The 19,911-nt window shown below is 52.0% G+C and overlaps 2 protein-coding genes across 10 annotated transcripts in view; both read right to left on the bottom strand.

Annotated features, from left to right (window-relative positions):
* Positions 1-376: 376 nt before the first annotated feature.
* SLC35F6 (solute carrier family 35 member F6) lies at positions 377-12,501 on the bottom strand. 2 transcript variants are annotated; one of them, XM_078381562.1, is made up of 6 exons: positions 11,391-12,501; positions 7,086-7,158; positions 5,217-5,388; positions 4,387-4,599; positions 3,400-3,510; positions 377-2,669 (listed from the first exon to the last, which is right to left on the bottom strand). In XM_078381562.1, the coding sequence occupies exons 3-6, from the start codon at positions 5,377-5,379 to the stop codon at positions 2,203-2,205; spliced, it is 954 nt and encodes a 317-aa protein (XP_078237688.1). In that variant the 5' UTR covers positions 5,380-5,388; positions 7,086-7,158; positions 11,391-12,501; the 3' UTR covers positions 377-2,202. The 2 variants fall into 2 exon arrangements, with proteins under 2 accessions (XP_078237688.1, XP_072842401.2); XM_072986300.2 differs by lacking the exon at positions 11,391-12,501 and adding an exon at positions 10,081-10,390.
* Positions 12,502-13,784: 1,283 nt separating this feature from the next.
* The window catches only part of LOC110070705 (uncharacterized), a 38,540-nt gene continuing 32,413 nt past the window's right edge, over positions 13,785-19,911 (bottom strand). For 7 of the 8 annotated variants that reach the window (XM_078381529.1, XM_078381519.1, XM_078381525.1 and 4 more), the window contains 4 exons: positions 19,516-19,755; positions 18,960-19,094; positions 18,094-18,255; positions 13,785-15,117 (listed from right to left, as the gene is read on the bottom strand). In XM_078381529.1, the coding sequence (XP_078237655.1) occupies positions 19,018-19,094; positions 19,516-19,755 (317 nt within the window). In that variant the 3' untranslated portion in view covers positions 13,785-15,117; positions 18,094-18,255; positions 18,960-19,017. The remainder of the gene's footprint in view (positions 15,118-18,093; positions 18,256-18,959; positions 19,095-19,515; positions 19,756-19,911) is intronic. The other variant, XM_078381531.1, reaches the window with a different exon arrangement.

The raw sequence follows: 19,911 nt of genomic DNA, 5'->3' as shown, positions 1-19,911 counted from the left end.
CTTCTGGGTTGCGAGGTCGTGTGCCCCGTGCTCCTCCTGGTGGGGAACACTGCCTTCTCCCCACCAGCCCCACTTACCTTTCCTGATGGGTTAGAGCTCAGCTACAGCAGCCCTCCCCCGGGACTCTTGTTATTCTGGTTTGAGTGAGAAAGGTCAACTCGGGAGTAGAGGCTGGGCTGCCCCGTTCACCGGCGCGGCTACCGCTATCGCGCCCTGCTGTGCGGGCATCTTTACACCCACCCTGCAGGGAAGGCCAGGCTGAGCCTCGGATCGGTGCCCACAGCGGCCTCTGATCCCCAGAGGAGACAAAGCAGCTCGATGGGGCCACCACAACTGGTCCCAATCCCGCCCTGAATGTGTTACGAAGGCCAGGCTGTTTTTATTGACGTCATTTTTAATATCCCCAAGATAGAGGCGCGCTCCTTCCCTCCCTCCCACTACAGTCCCCATTATCCCCCGAGGGAGGAAAGGCAAACAAGGTCTGTTCAGAATCCAGTCCCAAGGCTGAGCCTGGCTGGGCAGCTGAAGCCGGTCCCTGCGATGGCCTCATCGTGAGCTGATCTTCCATAGCCTCGCTTTGGAAGGGCCACCCTGTGGAGATATTAGGCTCCTCCCCGTCCATGGGAGTGTTGATGCCGCCGCCCGTTCAATGGGGTTCCAAGACCCACCAAGGGGCCGAAACGTCTTCTGGAGGAGGGAGACACCGAAGTCTAGAAGTGGGCCCAAAGCTGCCCCCCAAGTGAGTCAGATGGAGAGGGGCAACTCAGCATGTACCCCAAAAGTGAAGCCAGGGAGACGCAGGGAGGCCACCATCCCGGGACTCCGTCTTCTCCAAGGCTCTGGGTCAGCCTTTACTCCGGGAAGGACAGGCCCAGGGAAAAAAGGGCTCAGAGTTTGGAGCTGGGGGGGGCAGTTTAGAGCCCCTTCCTCCTCCTCCAACCCTGGGTCCCTCAGGGTGAAATACAATCCTTCTCTTGCCCGAACAGGAGAAAAAGGTAACTGCATCTGAGAGTAAATGGCAGTTTCAGGGTTCGAACCTTTAAAAATGCAAATGCAGGAACAGGTGATACCTTGATTGGTCCATTCAGAATAAGGATTTAAAAAAAAAAACACCAGCAAGCTTTCAATGAGGATTCCTCTTCTTCAGACTGTGCACTCAGTTCTTATGGGTGGCTCCAAATTCTATGCTTTTATTAAAGTCTCAACGTCTTGTATAATTTTGGAGCTATCCATTAAGAACTCAGTGCATAGCCTGAAGAAGATGAATTGTCATTGAAAGTTTGCTGTTTGTTGCTTTGTTTTCTTAATGGTCCAATAAAGGTATCGCCTGTACCTGCTTTCGTATTGTTTTGGGGACCATGGGGCCTTCTCCTTACTTCTGCTAACCCTTAAGAAGTTTCTGTGTCCCCCGCATCTCTTCCTTGTGGAAAGACGCTAGGGAGAAGGGCTTCGTCTCGCAGAAGGACCTTAAGGAAGAAGCTCGTTACATTGGGGAAAGGATGCCTTCTACTTCTCCAAACGTCCCGGGACTGCAATTCCCACCATCCATCACCGCTGGGGCCAATGGGAGTTGCAATGCAAAAAAACACACTTTGGAACTGCCCACTATAGCTTTTAACAGTAAAAAAAAAGGGGGGGGAGGCTGTTAGGGAAGTTAACTCATGGATTCTGATTGCTTTGTGTTCGGAGAGAGAAAACTCTCGAGAGTCAAAACCAGAGATGAGAAACATTCCTTCTCACAAGGACACATCCCAGAAGGCCCAGCCAGTGCGGCCACTGGCTCTGAGGGATGCTTCAGAAAAGGAGCTTTTCCCATCTCTGGGCCGTGATATGAGAAGGGTCTCCAGGAGGAAGAGGCAGGAAGGGGCTTCCGAGCCCTTTTTTAAACCCTCCCCGTGCCAGGAAACGGAGCTAGATGCTGGGTGGTTTTCTAGCAAGGACTGGAAAGCAGGTCCCCGGTCACTTTGGGCCGACCATTACTGGAACAACAATGCAACCGATGGACATTCTTGGAAGAACGCAGAATGATGTGGCGCAATTTCCCACCTTTCCCATTGACACGAAGCGCCCCCCCCCAGCAAGTGTCCAGAGCCAACCACAAGGGGTGTTGGGGGTATGTGTGTCCCACCCAGGACATCCCGGTGGCAGGGGCAGGTCTGCCTGGCCAGAAGCACAGCCCAGGTCATCACCACTCCCTGGTCATCAGCTGTCCCCATTGATGGACGCCCCATCGGTGGCCACGAGCCCTTCCGTATCGCCGCCCGCCCTCAGCCTGCTCCAGGGCAGGCGGGCCAGGAGTGGCCGGTGCAGTCCGTTGTAGAGGGCGCTCCCCCCCAGGAGGATGAGGAAGCCCAGGATCTGGAGCCCGTGGAAGGCCTCCCAGCCGACGGCCAGGCTGACCACCCAGATGACCACGGTGCGCAGGCTGTCCAGCACCATGCGGGTGGTGGCGCTGATCTCCTTGGTGACGCTGATGCCGGCAAAGTTGAAGAAGGCGATGCTGCTGATGTTGCCCAGCAGAGCCACAGCGATGAGCGGAAGGTGTCCGATCTGGCAGAAGGCGTCCAGGGCATCCTCCAGGACCTGCCGGGGGTTGCCGCTGAAGCTGCCCCCCGGGATGAAGTACATGGGGATCAAGAGGAGGGAGAGGATGACAAACCCAAAAAAGCCTGCCGGGAGGAGAGGAGAGAGGAAAGAAGAACTGAGCACAGGAGGACGGTCGGCTGTGCCGGCGCCGACCCATTCGAGGGGGCATTGACCTATCAGCCGAGTCCAATTTACATCATTTTCTGGAAGCCACAGAGCCTCAAGGAAGGGACGTCAAGGACACGGGAGGAAGGGGCTGGTTACAGGGATCCCGTAGATAATCCCTTGGCAGATCTGTTTGGATTTGGATTCCTGCCTTGAGCAGAGGGTTGGGCTGGATGGTCTTTAGAGGCCCCTTCCAACTTCACTTTTCTAGGATCCTATAACTATCGTGTTAAAAACGCTTCCCCAGTTGCCTCTCTTTCTAGACTGGTTACGACCTATTCACACCTTTCGTGGCTCAAGTCCTGGTGATCTGACGGAGCGTGTCTCCTGGCGTGAGCCTTCTTGGCTCCTCAGACCTTGTGGTCTCACCCTCACCACCCTTACAGAGACATTGGGTAAGGATGCAAGGGATGGCCTTCTCGGTGGCTGCTCCCCGGCGGTGGAAGGCTCTCCCTGGAGAAGTCAGGTGGGCTCCCTCCTGCTGGCCTTTCCGGCAGGAAGACAACAAGGGAGAGTGTCTGGACCAGCTGCTGCTGATGGAAGCTCTTCCCTGCGGAATGCCAGGAGGATGGGGGCTCATGGAGTCCTTTCATGGCCTTCCCCTCTCCTCACGCATGCACACACGCACACACCCCTCGGGTCCCATACCTTCCGTCCCCACGGCCTGCAGAGGGTGGACGTTGTGCTTGTAGACAAACTTCTCCTCCAGGACCATCTGGATGGCGATGATCACCTGGGCCATGATGATGAGCAGGTCCCCTGCAAAGTGGAGGGACTTTAGGCACTCCAGGAAGGACACCCCCATCCTCCCCAAAAACTCAGCGTCCCCACGGACTCCACGAGAGGAAGACATAAAACCGCTCTCCGTTCTGCCGAGTGGGCAAGAGCCTGGGGAAACACACACTCCTCTCTCTGGCCCACATGGGCCATTGTTAAGGCGGTGACTGATTCTATCATCTTTCTCCTTTGTGGTTATTAGTCTGATTTCATAGGACACGATCCAGATTACAGGGAATTAACACACACCCAATGAAATGAAACTTCCCTTTAGAGATTATAATTAATATACCCCGACTGATTTAGGCTGCTTTAACTTCCCCAAGGAATGCTCTTTAAGGCTGTTGTCCCCCCCCCCGCCCCAATAGCTCTGAAGCCCAATGGGAGGTTGTGTGAAGTGGGCTGCTCCTCTACAGCGGGGGGTGGGTGAGGAAGATGTGACTCCCCAGAGATTGCTGGCAAGCAGCTTCCTATCATCCTCAGCCAGCCCATGGTGTGTGGGAGGGGCATGAATCGGAGCCCAGCAACATTCAGAAAGCCCACATGCTCCCCCAACCCAATCTCTGCTCTAGAGGAAACATCCCCATGCCCCTGTAGGATGATGATTGGGCATGCATGGTGTACGGTGACTGGACCGCATGCAGACCTTCCCTTTTGCAATGTTGGCTCAAACTCCATGCTCAGCATTTCAGGGCCCGGTCCACCCTCATTCCACTTTCTGTGCCATGGCCTGCAATGTCTGAGGACTTACAGCCTCCCCCCCTCCCCCCAAAAAAGTAACTTTTCCAAACTGGGATTCTAGGCACCGGTCCCTCCCTGCCTCCCACTAGGCACCCACCCATCCTCTCCTTTCCTTACCTGTGATGACCTCGCTCAGCTTGTGCTTCTCGTCATGGCTGTTCAGCAGATCGGCCAGCCCGACCACCACCAAGCCCAGGATGGTGATCACGATGCCCAGCCACTGGCTCACCCCCAGCTTCCGCCCCAGGAAGGCCACGGAAAGGAGGCCGGTGAAGATGACCACAGCCCCTCGCAGCATCTGGAAGCTGGAGGCGCTGGTCATGTTGAGCGCTGCAATAGAAAGGCCGACGTCGTGAGAAGACAGGAGATGTAGCGAGCACAAGGGGAAAAGGCGCTGCATCTAGAAAGCGCCCAGTCGCTGTGGACTGCCGAAACGGAACCCCGACGGACCCCCCGAGTCCCTATGTTATATTACACACTTTCAAGATCAAGCCTTAACTCTCAGCAGAAGCAAAAAGGCTGAAGCTGAGGCTTTGGGCACCATCGTGAGAAGGCAAAACTCACTGCAAAAGACAGGAGCGCTGGGGAAAGGTGGAAGGGCAGCAGGAAAAGAGGAAGACCCAATACGAGATGGGCTAAATCCCTAAAGGAAGCCACAGGCTTGCATTGGTAAGCACAGAACAACAACTAATTTGCATTTAACGCAGAACGTGTTTCTAGAGCTCCTGGTTGAGAGTCAGCGTAAGTCAGACATGACTTGATGGGACATAACAGAACCACAAGGCGAGACGTTACTTTACAAACCGTGTTTTGCAATTTGCTTTCTGAACACTGCCAGAAACTAACAGTAACGGGTTACTTAAAAAAAAAAAACTTTGCAAACTCTGGTCTGTGCATCACTCCAGGTGCCAGGTTAGCCCTTACAGAGAAAAAAAAAATACACTCACCCACATACATGAGGCTGGTTCCCGTCATGTCACACAAGGCCGGTGGCAGGAAGAGCAGGGGGTTAAAGGGCTGAGGGGGAGCCATAGTGGGCTCAGCCCTCCGCCGGTCGCTGCAGAGCAGGAGGTAGAAGACGGCCAGGCAGGAGAACTCGCCCAGGAACATGCCCGCCGCCTAGAAAACAACCAGAACAGTCCGTGAATGTCTGGAGGGAGGCTGGCGACAGATCCTCACCAGCAGGAGAAGCCAGGCTGGCTGAGTGTCCAGCTGAGTGTTTTTATCTCAGGCAGCCAGACGGCAGCCTTGCTCCAGAAGGCCTTTTGGTCTTGGACTGGTTTCAAAACTAGCTTTTAGAGCATCTTTCCGAGTCTGGCTGAATCTATTTCTCCATTCACATTTTGAAACCTGTTTCCAGGGCCGCAGGCCGACCGGTGGTCCCCTAGAATGGACATCACTGCCCTGCGGCTCATTGGCGACGTCCCAGGGCGCGTCTCGGTCACATGGGGGATTGTACACCCCATTTTGCAACCAGCGTGCACCCCTGGCACCTCACGAATTAGTCATAGCCAGTTTCCCAGACTTCATGTGAAGCCCGGCCGGACTCTTGATTTCTAATTTCAGTCCATCTCCTGGGTGTGCCCGTGGGGGCCCCGGTGGGCAGAGAAGTGCCGCGTTACGACTTTAAATAAGGAAGCGATAAGGATTGTACAAAAGAGACACAGCTTGGGTGCTGGGTGACCTTTCCTCACTTAGGCAAGCCAGAGTTTCCTCCCTGGAAGCCCCACCTGCGTAACACCCAACTGTCGTGGAAACATGCTCTTTCAGGTATGTAAACCATCTGCCTCCTGGTGAAGGGAACGGTGGGTGCTGTGCGTCTGCTTTAGAACAGGCGTCCATTCCGATTAGGATGAAACTTTGGGGTACTCAGGCCTGTCCATTAATGGCAACGGCAAACACAAGGGGGGGTGGAGGTGGGCAAAATCAAAGGAAGCTGCAAGAAAATGGCTCCCCGCTGTGTTAGGGGTGGATTCCTCACATTACAGGCACCAAAAATGGCCACTGTATGGAGGATCTTCGCTGGACAAGCAGGTATTCAGCCCACTGGAACGCACTGAATGGTTTTCAATGCGTTTCAATGGGGTTTTTAAAAATTTTGTTTGACTATGATTTCGCTCTACAGCGATTTTGCTGGAACGAATTAACATTGTCAAGCGAGGCACCCCTGTATAGAAAAGTATCAACAACTTCTCTCAAACTGTCAAACCATAGAGGTTAACAATGGTCTGTCTAAGACTAAGCAAGTAAATAATATGGTGAGAAGTCTGAGATGCTGAAAACAAAGACATTCATGAACCTATAATAGTTTTCAAACACAGTTAATAGACTCTCGGAGGTCCAAGGAATATCTTCTGAAGAAGTAAAAACACCATGAAACGAGCTTCATGGACTATTATTTAGGCCCAGAGCTCGTCAAATTACCCCGAGGATCCAAGACCTTGACGATCTAATTGAATGGACTTTTTAACCCAACCCTTCCAGACCCTAGACATTGATTTTCTACGAGTAGGGACACTGGACTGCATGGGAGAACTTTATCCTATTATTTACTTGCTTAGTCCTTAGACAGACCATTGTTAACCTATATTGTTTGACGGTTGGATACAAGTTGTTGATGCTTTTATAAATTATATACTTAATGCTCTAAGTGTTGTTCAGTTGCAATGCGGAGTTTCCTGGGTTGGTTTATCTTCTCTTCCGTCCTCCCTAGATTTTGATGCTTCCAAGAAAGCTGGGCAGAGACCGGCCCATGACGACCCTCAGGTGGGAGGTCATCTAGGTTGACTTGGTTAGGGGTTCAAGGTTAGGGTTACCTGGAGGAAGGGATGCTCAAAATTGTGCACCTCTTTGCTGTCACATCCGGGTGCCTGCAGTTTGTCAGCCCACCTGAAAGGAAGAAGGAGACACAAGGCCAGTCACACACTTTTCCACTTTTGTAGAATCTCCCCCAACCACAACGGCCTTTTGCTTATGGGGTGGTGGAGAGGCAAGACCAAACGGGTCCAGATCCAATTATGAAGCGGTGGAGGAGGAAAGCTTCTTCACAGGAAGATGCTGAAATCCTGCGTCTCGGCCAAGCCTCGTCGCTGCTGAAGCCGAGCCAGCGACGGAGAAAGGCCAGCCCAAAGCGGGCGCCTCTCTGGGCCCTGGGGCCGAAAGGTCCAACAGCCTGCCCCAAAGTCTCTGGGCCCCCTCTCTTCTAGCCCAAAAGGATCCTGGCAACGGGACAACAAAACCATAATATCCGGAGGGCCACCTCCAAAAGGTCCAATCATGGCCTACAAAATAATAATACTTTAGGTGTGCTGTTTTTCTCTCGGTACAGCAACCCGAGAGATTACGGCACACTTCTTATTTGCCTAAGACATTTCAGGAGCAAAACTCTGGCAGCCTCCAATGGGAGAAGCCCCAACGAGGGAGACCCTTCCGGGGTCCCAGCCATTGTTTTGGCTGAACTGACTGCCTCCCAAGGAAGAAGGTGCAGGGCCTGCCTTCCTTCCCACCCAGAGGTGTCGCCTCTCCCAGCCGGGGGTCCCTCTGCTGACACTGGGCCCAATGTCTCCCTGTTTTCTGGAAACGGAATGGCTTGTCTCACAAGAGCAAGTAGCAAGACAGCCGCTGTGCAAGAAGGAGGATCGGGTGTCCGGGCTGTCCCTCATCTCTGCCAGAACTGACATCCTAAGAGACAAGGTGCTGCCGTGCAGAACGAGCCAGGTGGCTCAGGTGGCCTTAAGAAGCGGAGAGCCGCCTTCTGTCCACTAAGCAAGCAGCCCTGGACGCCCACAAGAGGCAGGGCCGCCCCACTGCGGACATGTGCCACCACCACCACCCCCAAGTGAGATTTCTCAGACCCCCGCTCACGGACACGCACGGGACCGCCTGCAAAGTGCCTCGTTGGACTGTGATTAGAGTCGAAAACAACTCCTTTGGCAGGAACAGAGGCTTTCTGGAAAGGTTAAGTGCAATGTAGCGTGAGGGGAACACAGGGAGAAAAGAGATAAGGGAATTCTAACTGTCAGGAAAAAGAGGCAGCCAGGGAGGGGGACCAGCAGGAACTGGCCTCAAGGCAGGTGCCAACCTGGCAGTCGGCTTTCCACGTATACTTTTTTTTTCCTGTGCCAGGGAAAATAAGAGGCCGTGGCTGCATTCCGAGCCAGAGACCGCTGGTCCATCTGGGGTGCGCGCATCTGGAGGGAGGGGGGTCCTCTTTTGGGGGGAGGGTGGTCGGACGGGGTTGGAAAGATTCGGGAAGGAATCTTTCCGACCCCGTCTGGGAATGCCAAAAACAGACCCACAGACCCTCTGTACGCGACCCACCTGCCTCGTTCCTGGTCAGTCTTTACAAGCCCCGACCCGGCAACCGGATGGGGTGCAGCCTCAACACCGGCCGGCCATCTCAGGCCCGACCCTCAAGGATGTCGGCAGAGCTGACGGGGATCCGTCACCATCATGTGCCGTTGGAGGAAGGCAAAGGAGCCAGAAGGGCCAAGGAAGAGAGGGTTGGGGTTTTTTGCTAACCCAGCAGAAGCTGGGATTTCACCACCACGTCAGGGAAGTGTTGTTGACAGTGCAGTTTTTTTAGGACGTCTGCTTACTCAGCTTTAGATTTCCTCCAAAGCAGCCAAGAGGGGGAATAAAGTCCTACGGAGGGCTTTCCAGGGAAGGAAGAAGTCAAAGCCCAGAACGCTACAGGTTTCCCAAACTCTGTGGCCGTTTCTATAGACCTGACTGGCACGCTTTTGAGCTCCGCCTTGACAATAAGGCCTAGAAGCTTAAGTGCCGTTTAGAAACACACGGAAAACAAGCATCCGCACATGAAGGAGCAGGGAAAAGACGGATCCACGGACAGTGGCCGACCCTGGGGTAGAGCGGCCAAACGGATGGGTCCCTTTCCTGCAAAGACGTCGGTCAGTCTCGTTAGGTATGGCTAGTTTAAGGATAGCCACAGATAGCTAGACACAGGGAGGGGGCCCAAGGGCGCAAGGCTAGAGGGGAACCCTGGAGGAAAGGAAGGAAGCCCCCCCCCGCTCAGTTCCTCAGCCCCACGTGTGCAGGGACACACATCTGGAACCCGTGTCTTCCCATCGGTGAGGATGGTGGGAAGGTCCTTCCTTGAAGCGGGATGATAAGAAGCTGCGCTCCAAGAGTGAGTCACCGGGAGTGTGACCGCAGGGGTGGGGAAGGGAGGGGGGCTGATCTTTCACCAAGTTTTGGGAGAACCCGAAGCCCTGAGTCGGACCCTCACCCATACTCTCTGGGTGTGTTTCTGGGTTTGTCCGCCCCGCACAGGCTTTGCCTCCGAGCAGCGCCCCTTGGCCGCTGGAACCTCCCGCGACAGGACTCCGGCGTTTCTGCTTGGCAAAATCCTCGGCATCTTTAGAAGGGGGGTGGGTGGGAAGGGAGGTTTCCGCTCCCTAAAGAGGGAACCGGCCCATTTCAGGGGGGAGCCGTCCTGAGCCTGAGTCCCGGGACACCCCCCCACACTCAACGCGAACCGGCCACCTTTTCCCGGTTGCTCCCGACTGTGGCCCCAGCCTCTCAGTCTCTCTCCTCCCCCCCCCCACAAAAAACCCCACCCCATCACCTGGCTGGAAACCTGGCCCAGCTGGGGGGGGTGTTTCAGGCCAAGCCCCCCCCATCGCCCACCGAGCTCGGCCCCGTCCGACCCCCCCTCCCCCCCCAAAAGAGGGCCCCCCTCCCTCCAGCCTCTCCCGGTAAAGGTCGGCAGCCCTGCATCCCCTTGGGGGGGTCTCCCCCTGCCCCCCTGCCCCCCTGCCCCCTGCTCCCCCCCTCCCAAATGCCACTCACTTGGCCGAGAGGGTGTTGATGGAGCCCGTGACCAGCATGAGCCCCGCCAGGAAGAGCTGGTACTTGGTCCACGCCATCCTCCTCCTCCTCTTCCTCGCCTTCTCGCTCGCTCGCCTGGGGAGGGGGGGGACGGACTCCCGCCGCTTCCGAGCCCTGGCCCAGCTGGGGGTCACGTGACTGCTGACGGTCAGCTGACAAGGTGGGGGGAGGGGCCAGCCCGGCTCTCTCTCTTTCCACCCAAGGCTTCCAGAGGGGAGAGGGAGGGCGAAAGGGGATCATGGGAGTTGTAGTCCAAGGGGTAGAGCTGCCGCCACCCCATCTCGGTCCTCCATGTGCGGCCGCAAACCTCTCCCCCCCCTTTCCCGGTCTGGACAAGAAGCTTCTTCCCGGCCAGGCTTTGCAAGATGGGAGTGGGGGCGGAGGTGCGGTTGGGGGGGGGGGAAATCCTCCGAAGAGACTCCCAGGCCGCCCAAGAGGAAGGTCGGCAGACCCCCCCCTTTCCGCCTCCGCCAGCCTTTCAGCCCGAGGCGGAGACCCGACACGTGTCAGCCCTTTCTACACGTGCTTTACGCACGTCTTAACCCCCCCCCGCCCCGCCCGCGCGGTTCCGCTCTAAGCGACAGAGAGCGCGCGGCCGGCATCCGTGTCAAAGGGGGGCCCTCTGGCGGCCGCCCGTGGTCATAGCAAGGCTCCTCCAGGTTCCCAAAGGGCTTTGGGGCGGGGGCTCCGCTCATTCCCCCCCCCCCGCTTTTGAGAGACCCCCCCCCCCGGGGTCGGGAGGGGGGGTCTCCGGAATGGCCAAAGACTCACCGCCCGCGGGTTGCTCTGCAAAAGGTCACCATCCAGATGCACGGGGGGGGGAGAGCAGCTGAGGGAGGGGAGACAGCAGAGTCTCCTTCAGGGGTGGGCGGTGGGGGGTGCCCTGTCCTGAAGCCCCCTGACCCCTTTCTGTGTGTTGGGGGGGCTGCAGGGACGTCCGAAACGGTCTGAAGGCAACCTTTTGGCCAACCTCGTCTCGCCCGGTCCAGCCTGGGGTGAACGTCAGAAGCAAAGCGCAAACCCGGCGGGGCCCCGTAGCGCTTAAAGGGCTCCCTGGGCAGTTGACCCCCGTCGGCAGTTGACCTCCTCCACCATCAGCAAGCTGGACACTCAATTCACCGACCTCAGAAGGATGGAAGGCTGAATGAACCTCAGGCCAGCTATCCGGGAGCCAGCCCGAGTGGTCTTGAGAAGAGCTTTGGCCGCAGTACTGCAGTTGAACCACTGCCCCCTGAGGGCTCCTTCAAGGCCTGGTCACTCCCCAGGATTACCTGCCCTTCAAGCTGCTGCTCAGGAAAGGCCGTGGCTTCGCCAGGTGCTGTTTTCTTTGTTGCTGGAGGTGTCCACACACCTGCCTGCTGGTTGGTTGGTTTTCAGGTGGGGATGGGAGGCTTTGACCCTCACTGCCCTGTGCTCAGTTCGTGTAGTGAGTGAGGGTGGCTGTAAGGGGTGTGAGTGAGGAAGGAAGGAAGGAAGGAAGGAAAGAAGGAAGGAAGGAAGGAAGGAAGGAAGGAAGGAAGAGAAAGATAGAAGGAAGGAAGGAAGAAAAAGATAGAAGGAAGGAAGGAAGGAAGGAAGGAAGGAAGGAAGGAAGGAAGGAAGGAAGGAAGGAAGGAAGGAAAAGATAGAAGGAAGGAAGGAAGAAAAAGATAGAAGGAAGGAAGGAAGGAAGGAAGGAAGGAAGGAAGGAAGGAAGGAAGGAAGGAAGGAAGGAAGGAAGGAAGGAAGGAAGGAAGGAAGGAAGGAAAAGATAGAAAGATGGAAGGAAGGAAGGAAGGAAGGAAGGAAGGAAGGAAGGAAGGAAGGAAGGAAGGAAGGAAGGAAGGAAAAGATAGAAGGGAGGGAGGAAGAAAGGAAGGAAAAAATAGAAGGAAGGGAGGAAGGAAGGGAGGAAAAGATGGAAGGAAGGAAGGAAGGAAAAGATAGATGGAAGGAAGGAAGGGATAGAAGGAAGGAAGGAGCTGATGATGGGTGGAAGGAAGGAAAAGATAGAAAGATGGAAGGAAGGAAGTAGCTAGCTGGTACATGGACGGTTGACAGGCCATATTGGAGATCTCCAAGAAAGGTTCCCCCCCCATGCACCTTCCCCTTTAAATGGGGAAGAGGCCAGGTGTGTCAGGGACGCTAAGGGCAATGTAATCTGGAAACCAGACTCTGTTACAAGCCTGAATTTGCAGTGGGGACGCACAAGGCTGAATGGTCAAAGCTCAGACACCAGGTTAAGATGGACCCATCCTCCTTCCATTCATCGGTTCGCCTGTCTATTAATGTTCCTTGCAAGTGATGCCGAAGGTTCATGTCACAAAGGCTCTTAGGACACAGAGAAATACCAGATGTTCAAGGTGGGTTCAGAAAAGAAGGAGACACTGGAGATCATTTTACAAAAATTAGGCATCCTTCAGTCTCGAAAGACTATGGTAGCGTGCTCTGTATGGAGGGCTTGGAACAGCGCCTAGTGTGGCTGAGAAGGCCAATTCGAGAGTGACAGTCCCTTCCACACTGAAGACAAATCCAGTCTGTCCCCTGTCCGGCTCCCTGGTTTTGCTGCTTTTGTGACTTCCTCTTTGCCTCGGCCTGCTGGGCAAGGGTCGCTTCAAATTGGGAGAGGCCGTGATGCACCGCCTGCCTCCAGGCTGAACGCTCAGATGTCAGGTTTTCCCATCTGTTGAGGTCTATTCCTAAGGCCTTCAGATCTCGCTTGCAGATGTCCTTGTACCACAGCTCTCTGGTCTCCCTCTGGGGCGATTTCCCTGCACTAATTCTCCATAGAGGAGATCCTTTGGAATCCGACCATCAGCCATTCTCACGACGTGCCTGAGCCAACGTAGACGTCGCTGTTTCAGTAATGTGTTCATGCTGAAAATTCCAGCTCGTTCTAGGACTGCTCTATTTGGAACTTTGTCCTGCCAGGTGATGCCAAAAATCCGTCGGAGGCAACGCATATGGAAGGTGTTCAGCTTCCTCTCCTGCCGTGCACAAAGAGTCCATGACTCACTGCAGTACAGGAGTGTGCTTACAACACACGCTCTATAAACCTGGATCTTCGTATGTGTCGTTAGCTTCTTATTGAGCCATACTCTCTTTGTGAGTCTAGAGAACATGGTGGCTGCTTTGCCAATGCGTTTATCCAGCTCGACATCTAGAGAGAGAGTGTCAGAGATGGTTGAGCCAAGGTACACAAAGTCATGAACAACCTCCAATTCTTGTGTGGAGATGGTAATAGAGGGAGGTGAGTCCACGCCCTGGCCCATGACTTGTGTTTTCTTCAGGCTGATTGTTAGTCCAAAGTCTTGGCAGGCCTTGCTGGAACGATTCATGAGTTGTTGGAGGTCTTCAGCAGAGTGGGCAACAATGGCTGCATCATCTGCGAAGAGAAAGTCCCGTATGCATTTCAGTTGGACTTTGGTCTTTGCTTTCAATCTAGAGAGATTAAAGAGCTTTCCATCTGATCTAGTCCGGAGATAGACATCTTCTGTTGCAGTTCCAAAGGCATGCTTCAGCATGACAGCAAAAAAGATCCCAAAAAGTGTTGGTGCGAAGACACAGCCCTGTTTCACTCCGCTTTGGATGTCAAAAGGGTCTGATGTTGAGCCGTCAAAAACTACAGTGCCTTTCATTCCCTCATGGAAAGATCCATGAGGGATTTCCTCATGGAAAGAAAAATATATTTTACAAAAATATATTTCCTGTATCAAGCATATAAAAAAAGCAGGCGAGAAAATCAGTCTGGTTTTTTTTCAATTAAAGCTAAGCCTTTGACCAGGTGGATTATAAAATGCTGCAGATAATTCAAAATGACATGAGGGCACAATGGAATTTGATTTAATGTACAAACACCATTGCGTGAGATACTACCATATTTTTCCATCTATAAGACAACCCAATGTATAAGATATCCCCCCTTTTCTAACCCCAAATAAGAAACATTGATCCCTACTTTTCCCTTCCTTTTGCTAAGCCACGGAGCTTAGCAAAAGGAAGGGAAAAGCAGGGATCAAAGGTCTCCGTTTGACCGCTGCTTTTCCTTTTGCGAAGCCACGGGGCTTAGCAAAAAGGAAGGGAAAGCTTCCTTTCGGTAAATCAGTGATGAAAGGGCTGCTTGATCGCAGCCCTTTGATCCTGAAGCCCTTTCATGGCTCCTTTACCCAATTCCTAAGCCCCGCCTTCCGTGTATAAAACGACCCTCAATTTCTTTGTCTAATTATTTAAGGAAAAAATGCCATTTTATACAGGGAAAAATACGATACTTGATTTCGACAATGACCTGCAGGTGGCGACCCATAACAAAAGGGCTCTTGTTAGGGTCAAAATTAATTATAATCTTTATTAACATATACAGGGTCCGTCAACAGCTTAAATGTTACTGTATCAGCCCTGCCGGATGCATGACTGATATTCAGGAACTCACCAGTAATGCCCTAAATTGCCCACTTTGAAACTTGCAGCTGAGAGACCTCATAGACAGTATGGAAGTGAAATATTGAGGCTCTTGTGGAAGAAGACAGTATAGAGATTCTAACAGTGCAGCTAAGTATAAGCATATGGCAAAAAGTTACAAACTATTTTTCGTTGCAAGAATTGCTTTCCCCATACACTTTTGTTGCAAAAAGCTGCTTTCCCCCTACACTTTTTGCAACAAAAGTGGAGGGGAAAAGCGATTCAACAGGGGGCTGGGCTTGATGTCCTTGATTCTATAAAAGGGGAGAAGAAGGCCTTAAACCCCAACCCTTCTGTTTTACATTTCCCCCCTGTATCAGACACAACATGAAATTACTTTATCAAGTGAACAAAATTCCATCAACAAAGGAAGTCAGGACGAATGTCCTGGGCATGCAAGTTAAGCAAACTAAATAAAAATGTCAGCATTGCACAGAATATAATAATTTGCTTAAGTGATACAAAAGAATGGTGCAGAGTCTCATTGCTGGTTCCGGGAACTCTCCTCTGGGCATCTCAGCCGCTCTTTAATCACTTTAATTTCTTGGTTAAAGTGTAATACTGTTATGAAAAAAATGACAGAAGAAAAATTACTGGTTTCCAACTGTTTTTCAGTCACCATGTTTCTTACAGTAAATCATCTTTTCACAGACACATTTCCAGATACATCTTTACAGGGTGCAACATGAGACTATTATGCTTTGGACAGATCATTAGAAAGGAAGACTCAGTGGAGAAGACTAGTGCTGGGGAAATTTAAAGGTGGCAGGAAAAGAGGAAGGCGAAATACAAGATTGATTGACTTCCTAAAGGAACCCACAGCCTTGAACCCACAAGACCCGGGCTGGGCTATAGGACTTTCTGGAGATCATTCATTCTCCGCATCTCCGTAGGTTGGAACTGACTAATGATGGGATTTTCAGATTTCTCTAAATCCCACAATTCCTCATGGTGGGAGCTCTGTCTGCCTCATGTACCCCTTACAAAAACCTTAATGTGGCTTGCCCAGAAGAAAAGGCTTAATATAAAAGCCTTGAGTCTTAGCTAGGCCTAGGTAAAGGTAAAGGTAAAGGTTTCCCTTGACATTTTAGTCAGTTGTGTCTGACTCTAGGGGGCGGTGCTCATCCCCGTCTCCAAGCCGTAGAGCCAGCGTTTGTCCAAAGACAGTTTCCGTTGCCACGTGGCCAGCACGGCTATACAGTGGTGCCTCGTTTTAAGATTGTTCCGCATTACGACAAAACTGCATTACGACGATCTTTTTGCGATCGCAAAATGATGGTCTGAATGGGTTTTTATCGCTTCAGGAACCGATTCTTCACAAAATGACGATTTTCCTTCAGCTGATCAGCGGTTTCAAAATGGCCACCGGGTAAATAAAATGGCTCCCCGCTGTTTTCTGGGACGGATTCCTTGCAAGACAGCCACCAAAAAAGGCCACCCTATGGAGGATCTTCGCTGGACAGTGAGTTTCCAGCCCATTTGAACGCATTGAAGGGGTTTTAATGAGTTTCAATGGGCTTTTTATTTTTGCATTATGACGTTTCCAGTCTACAGCGATTTCGCTGGAATGAATTAACGTTGTAATGCAAGGCACCACTGTACACGGAACGCTGTTTACCTTCCCACCAAGGTGGTACCTATTTATCTACTCGCATTTGCAGTACATGGTGGCGTTGCGGATGTGGTGGCGCTGCAGGCTAAACTGCAGAAGCCTTTGTGTGCTGCAGGGTCAGAAGACCAGCAGTCGTAAGATCGAATCCACGCAACGGAATGAGCTCCCGTTGCTTTGTCCCAGCTCCTCGTCAATGTAGCTAGGCCTAGGATTACCCAAACTTCCAGTCCTAGTGCTACCTGGGAACTTTCTTTCTGAACAGGAAGCCAGGCAGAGCTGGCCCTAGCTAAGCCTCAAAGCCTTCCAGTTTAGGCCCATTCTCCCAGATGAGTCAAATTTCAGTTTTTGTAAGGGAGGCATGGGCTGGCTGGAGAGCTCGTTGAGTTATCTATCTGGCTGCAGAGCTACAGGTTAGGAGTTCGATTCCCCACTGTGCCTCCTGGGAGAACAGCCAGGTTGTGTCGCCTTGGGCAAGCTGTGACGTCCCAGGACATAACCCAAAGAAGGGAATAGCAAACCACCTTTACATATTATTTGCTTAAAACATCCTGGAAAGTGTCACCCTAAGTCAGAATTGACTTGACAGCTTGCGATTTTTATTAAGCCATATGTAAATCTGAGAACTCTCAGAATAGGGAATTATAGCCGCCCAGAGTGGTGGAATATATGGGGTAGATGGGTGGGATATAAATCAAATAAAGAAAGAAAGAAAGAAAGAAAGAAGAGAAAAGAAAAGAAAAAGAAAGAAAGAAAGAAAGAAAGAAAGAAAGTAAGTTTGTAATCCAAGAAATCTGAAAATATAATCAATATAAGTGATTTGATGGCAATGTATTTGCGAAGGCTTTCATGGCCAGAATCTAATGGTTGTTGTGGGTTTTTCAGGCTCTTTGGCCGTGTTCTGAAGGTTGTTCTTCCTAATGTTTTGCCACTCTCTGTGGCCGGCATCTTCAGAGGACAGCACTCTGGCTGAAAAACCCACAATGATGATTTGATGGCACATTAACAAGAACATGCATTCTTAGGAGGATGTGACTACATAAGCTGCCAGAACAGGGCCACTGTATCAGGAGATAGGTTATGCCTTGAAATAACATTAAAAACAAGTACAGTGGTGCCTTGCTTAGCGATGTTAGTCTGTGCAGCAAAAATCGCTGCAAAGCGATAACATCACTAAGCGATTTTTAAAAAGCCCATAGAAACATTTAATGCATTCCTATGGGCTTAAAAACTAGCCTTATGCGAAGATTCTCCACAGCGGGCGGCCATTTTGTTTACCTGGCGGCCATTTTGGAACCACCGATCAGCTGGCCGAAAATGGGGGCTTTGCGATGATCGCTTCCCCGCGATCATCGCAAAGCGAATTTTTCCCATAGGAAACATCGCAAAGCAATCGCTTTTGCGATTGCAAAAACAGCATCGCTAAGTGATTTCGTCGCTCAACGGAGCGATCGCTAAGCAAGTCACCACTGTAGAGTAGTTCTTTTAATAGAGAGTTGCTAGCAATATCCTTCCATTTCTGCCCCACCTCATGAGGCAGTGGGGGGCCTGCCTTTTTCAGAGGGGTGGTGAATCCATTCCAGGCTTCACTCTGCACTTTTACAGCAGTTACTTGAGGGGAGTTCTCTTGGCGAGAATGTTCAGCACATAACAATAGTTCTTGTCAAGGGTGGGCTAAAACCCCAGGTGGATTCCCCGCACCTCCCATATCAGAGTCATCAACTGCCCCTTGCCAGGATCATGTGCAAGAAAAAGTCTTCCTCAGAAGGTGGGAACATAGGCCACAGAGGAGCAGCCCCCCATGATCTGCCGGGGAAACTTTGTGACATGAGAGCTTAGATGACGGGTGGACCTTCAACAAGCCTTGTCATGACCATGATCTTGGATGCAGCCAGAAACACCAGGGAAGGAGCCCTTGTGTTACTCACCAGCAGACTGGATAACTTCGGTTAGAACCTCCAGCTGGCCCATCACATCCTCCAATGAAGCGGCTCGCCTTCCTGCTTCAATGGATGCTGTTTGCACGGCCCTGGGCCCATTTTGTCCTGTTCTTGCAAAGGTGGTGGTTGCTTTCCCTTGGCGACTGTTTCCTGTCAAGAGACAAGGAAAGTCCGTCTGTAGTCAAAGCTATGGTTTTTCCAGTAGCAATGTATGGAAGTGAGAACTGGACCATAAAGAAGGCTGTCCGTTGAAGAATGGATGATTTTGAATTGTGGTGCTGGAGGAGACTCTTGAGAGTCCCCTGGACTGCAAAGAACAAACCTATCCATTCTGAAGGGAAATCAACTCTGAGTGCTCACTGGAAGGACAGATCGCGAAGCTGAGGCTCCAATACTTTGGCCATCTGATGAGAAGAGAAGACTCCCTGGAAAAGACCCTAATGTTGGGAAAGTGTGAAGGCAAGAGGAGAAGGGGATGACAGAGGACGAGATGGTTGGACAGTGTCAGCGACCAACATGATTTTTGACCCAACTCCGGGAGGCAGTGGAAGACAGGAGGGCCTGGCGTGCTCTGGTCCATGGGGTCACGAAGAGTTGGACACGACTAAATGACTAAACGACAACAGGGTCCCCAGAAATGTGTTCGCCCATGGCAAGCGGTGCACCCCCTGAAGATGACGGTCTTCTTTGCTGACAGATTCCACACAAGCTGTCCCATCCACCTAATCCCGATTCTGGCAGAAGCTCTTCAAGGGCTCCTGAAGAAGACCTCAGCCTCTCGGCTCACCACCAAATGCAAACATCTAGTATGTTGTGCTTCCACAACACGGAACAAGGCCCGTTTTTGTCCTTACCTTTCAAGGGCTGTTTCCCCAGAAGAGACGTAGCGTTGACTTCACGGGATCTTAGGCTTCACGTCCCAGACCCACCTGGGACGGCACCTCTTGTGGCTGTAGAAGTGGATGGGTGTGGGGATTCTCCCCTGTCTCCTGTTTTAGACAAAGATTTACCATGAAGTTCAGGAAGTTCATGAAGTGGACAAGACTCAGTTTCCAAAGGCCAGCAGATCCTGTTTCTGGACCGTTCACACTTTGTCGTGGTCTGGTCAAACTATGCATTTGTTCCCTGAGCTTCTGGAAGCTTTCCTAGAGACTAGCTGCAGCTCACTACAGCTGCAGCTCATCAGAGATAATGTAAATAGGCGTCTTGGTCCTGTATATAAGGAAAAACGCCAGAACAGTTGGTGTGGGTTAGAATGGGTGTGTAGGAGTGCACGTCTGCTGCTATTTTCTTTATTTTGTCTAAAGTAAAGTGCCTCTGAAGAAGACTTGCTTTGCTTGTTGTGCTTCCTTTTGCTGGAACCTCTGCTGAAAAGACATAACCCTTACATCCAAAACACAACACACTTACCGCCTGGTGTCCCAGTTCTGCGTGCAGGCTGCTCTTCTTGCCCCACATAGATTTCTGGCATGGGTTCAAAGGTGGCCGTCCTACTAGTCCCTTCTTCCACCGCCATCACTTCGTCCTCCTCCTCCTCCTCCTCTTCCTCCTCCTCTTCCTCCTCCTCCTCTTTTTCCTGTTCCTCCTCCTCCTCCTCCACCTCAGTGTCCTCCTCTTCTTCCAGCAATGGCTCCTCTCCTTGCGCCATGCCTGTCACAAACCGGGAACATAAGGGACCGCCCACAGAAGCCACTGGCAATGGTGCAGCTAAAAAATATTGTAAATAAATAAATAAATAAAAGCCCACAGATATTTGCATCCATTCATATGTGCGTCTAGAAGCATGTGTGGATGTGGAAACCTGAA

Source organism: Pogona vitticeps, chromosome 1, assembly GCF_051106095.1.
Source record: "Pogona vitticeps strain Pit_001003342236 chromosome 1, PviZW2.1, whole genome shotgun sequence".
Taxonomy (NCBI): Eukaryota; Metazoa; Chordata; class Lepidosauria; order Squamata; family Agamidae; genus Pogona; species Pogona vitticeps.
This window is presented reverse-complemented; position numbering and strand designations above follow the sequence as displayed.

Excerpts from the sequence above, each read along its gene's own strand:
- SLC35F6 (XM_072986300.2), bottom strand. The coding sequence starts at position 10,157 with ATGGCGTGGACCAAGTACCAGCTCTTCCTGGCGGGGCTCATGCTGGTC. Across the intron at positions 3,511-4,386 it reads GCTGAGCGAGGTCATCACAG|GGGACCTGCTCATCATCATG; the intron begins GTAAGGAAAGGA and ends TCCACTTTGCAG. Across the intron at positions 2,670-3,399 it reads GCAGGCCGTGGGGACGGAAG|GCTTTTTTGGGTTTGTCATC; the intron begins GTATGGGACCCG and ends TCCTCCCGGCAG.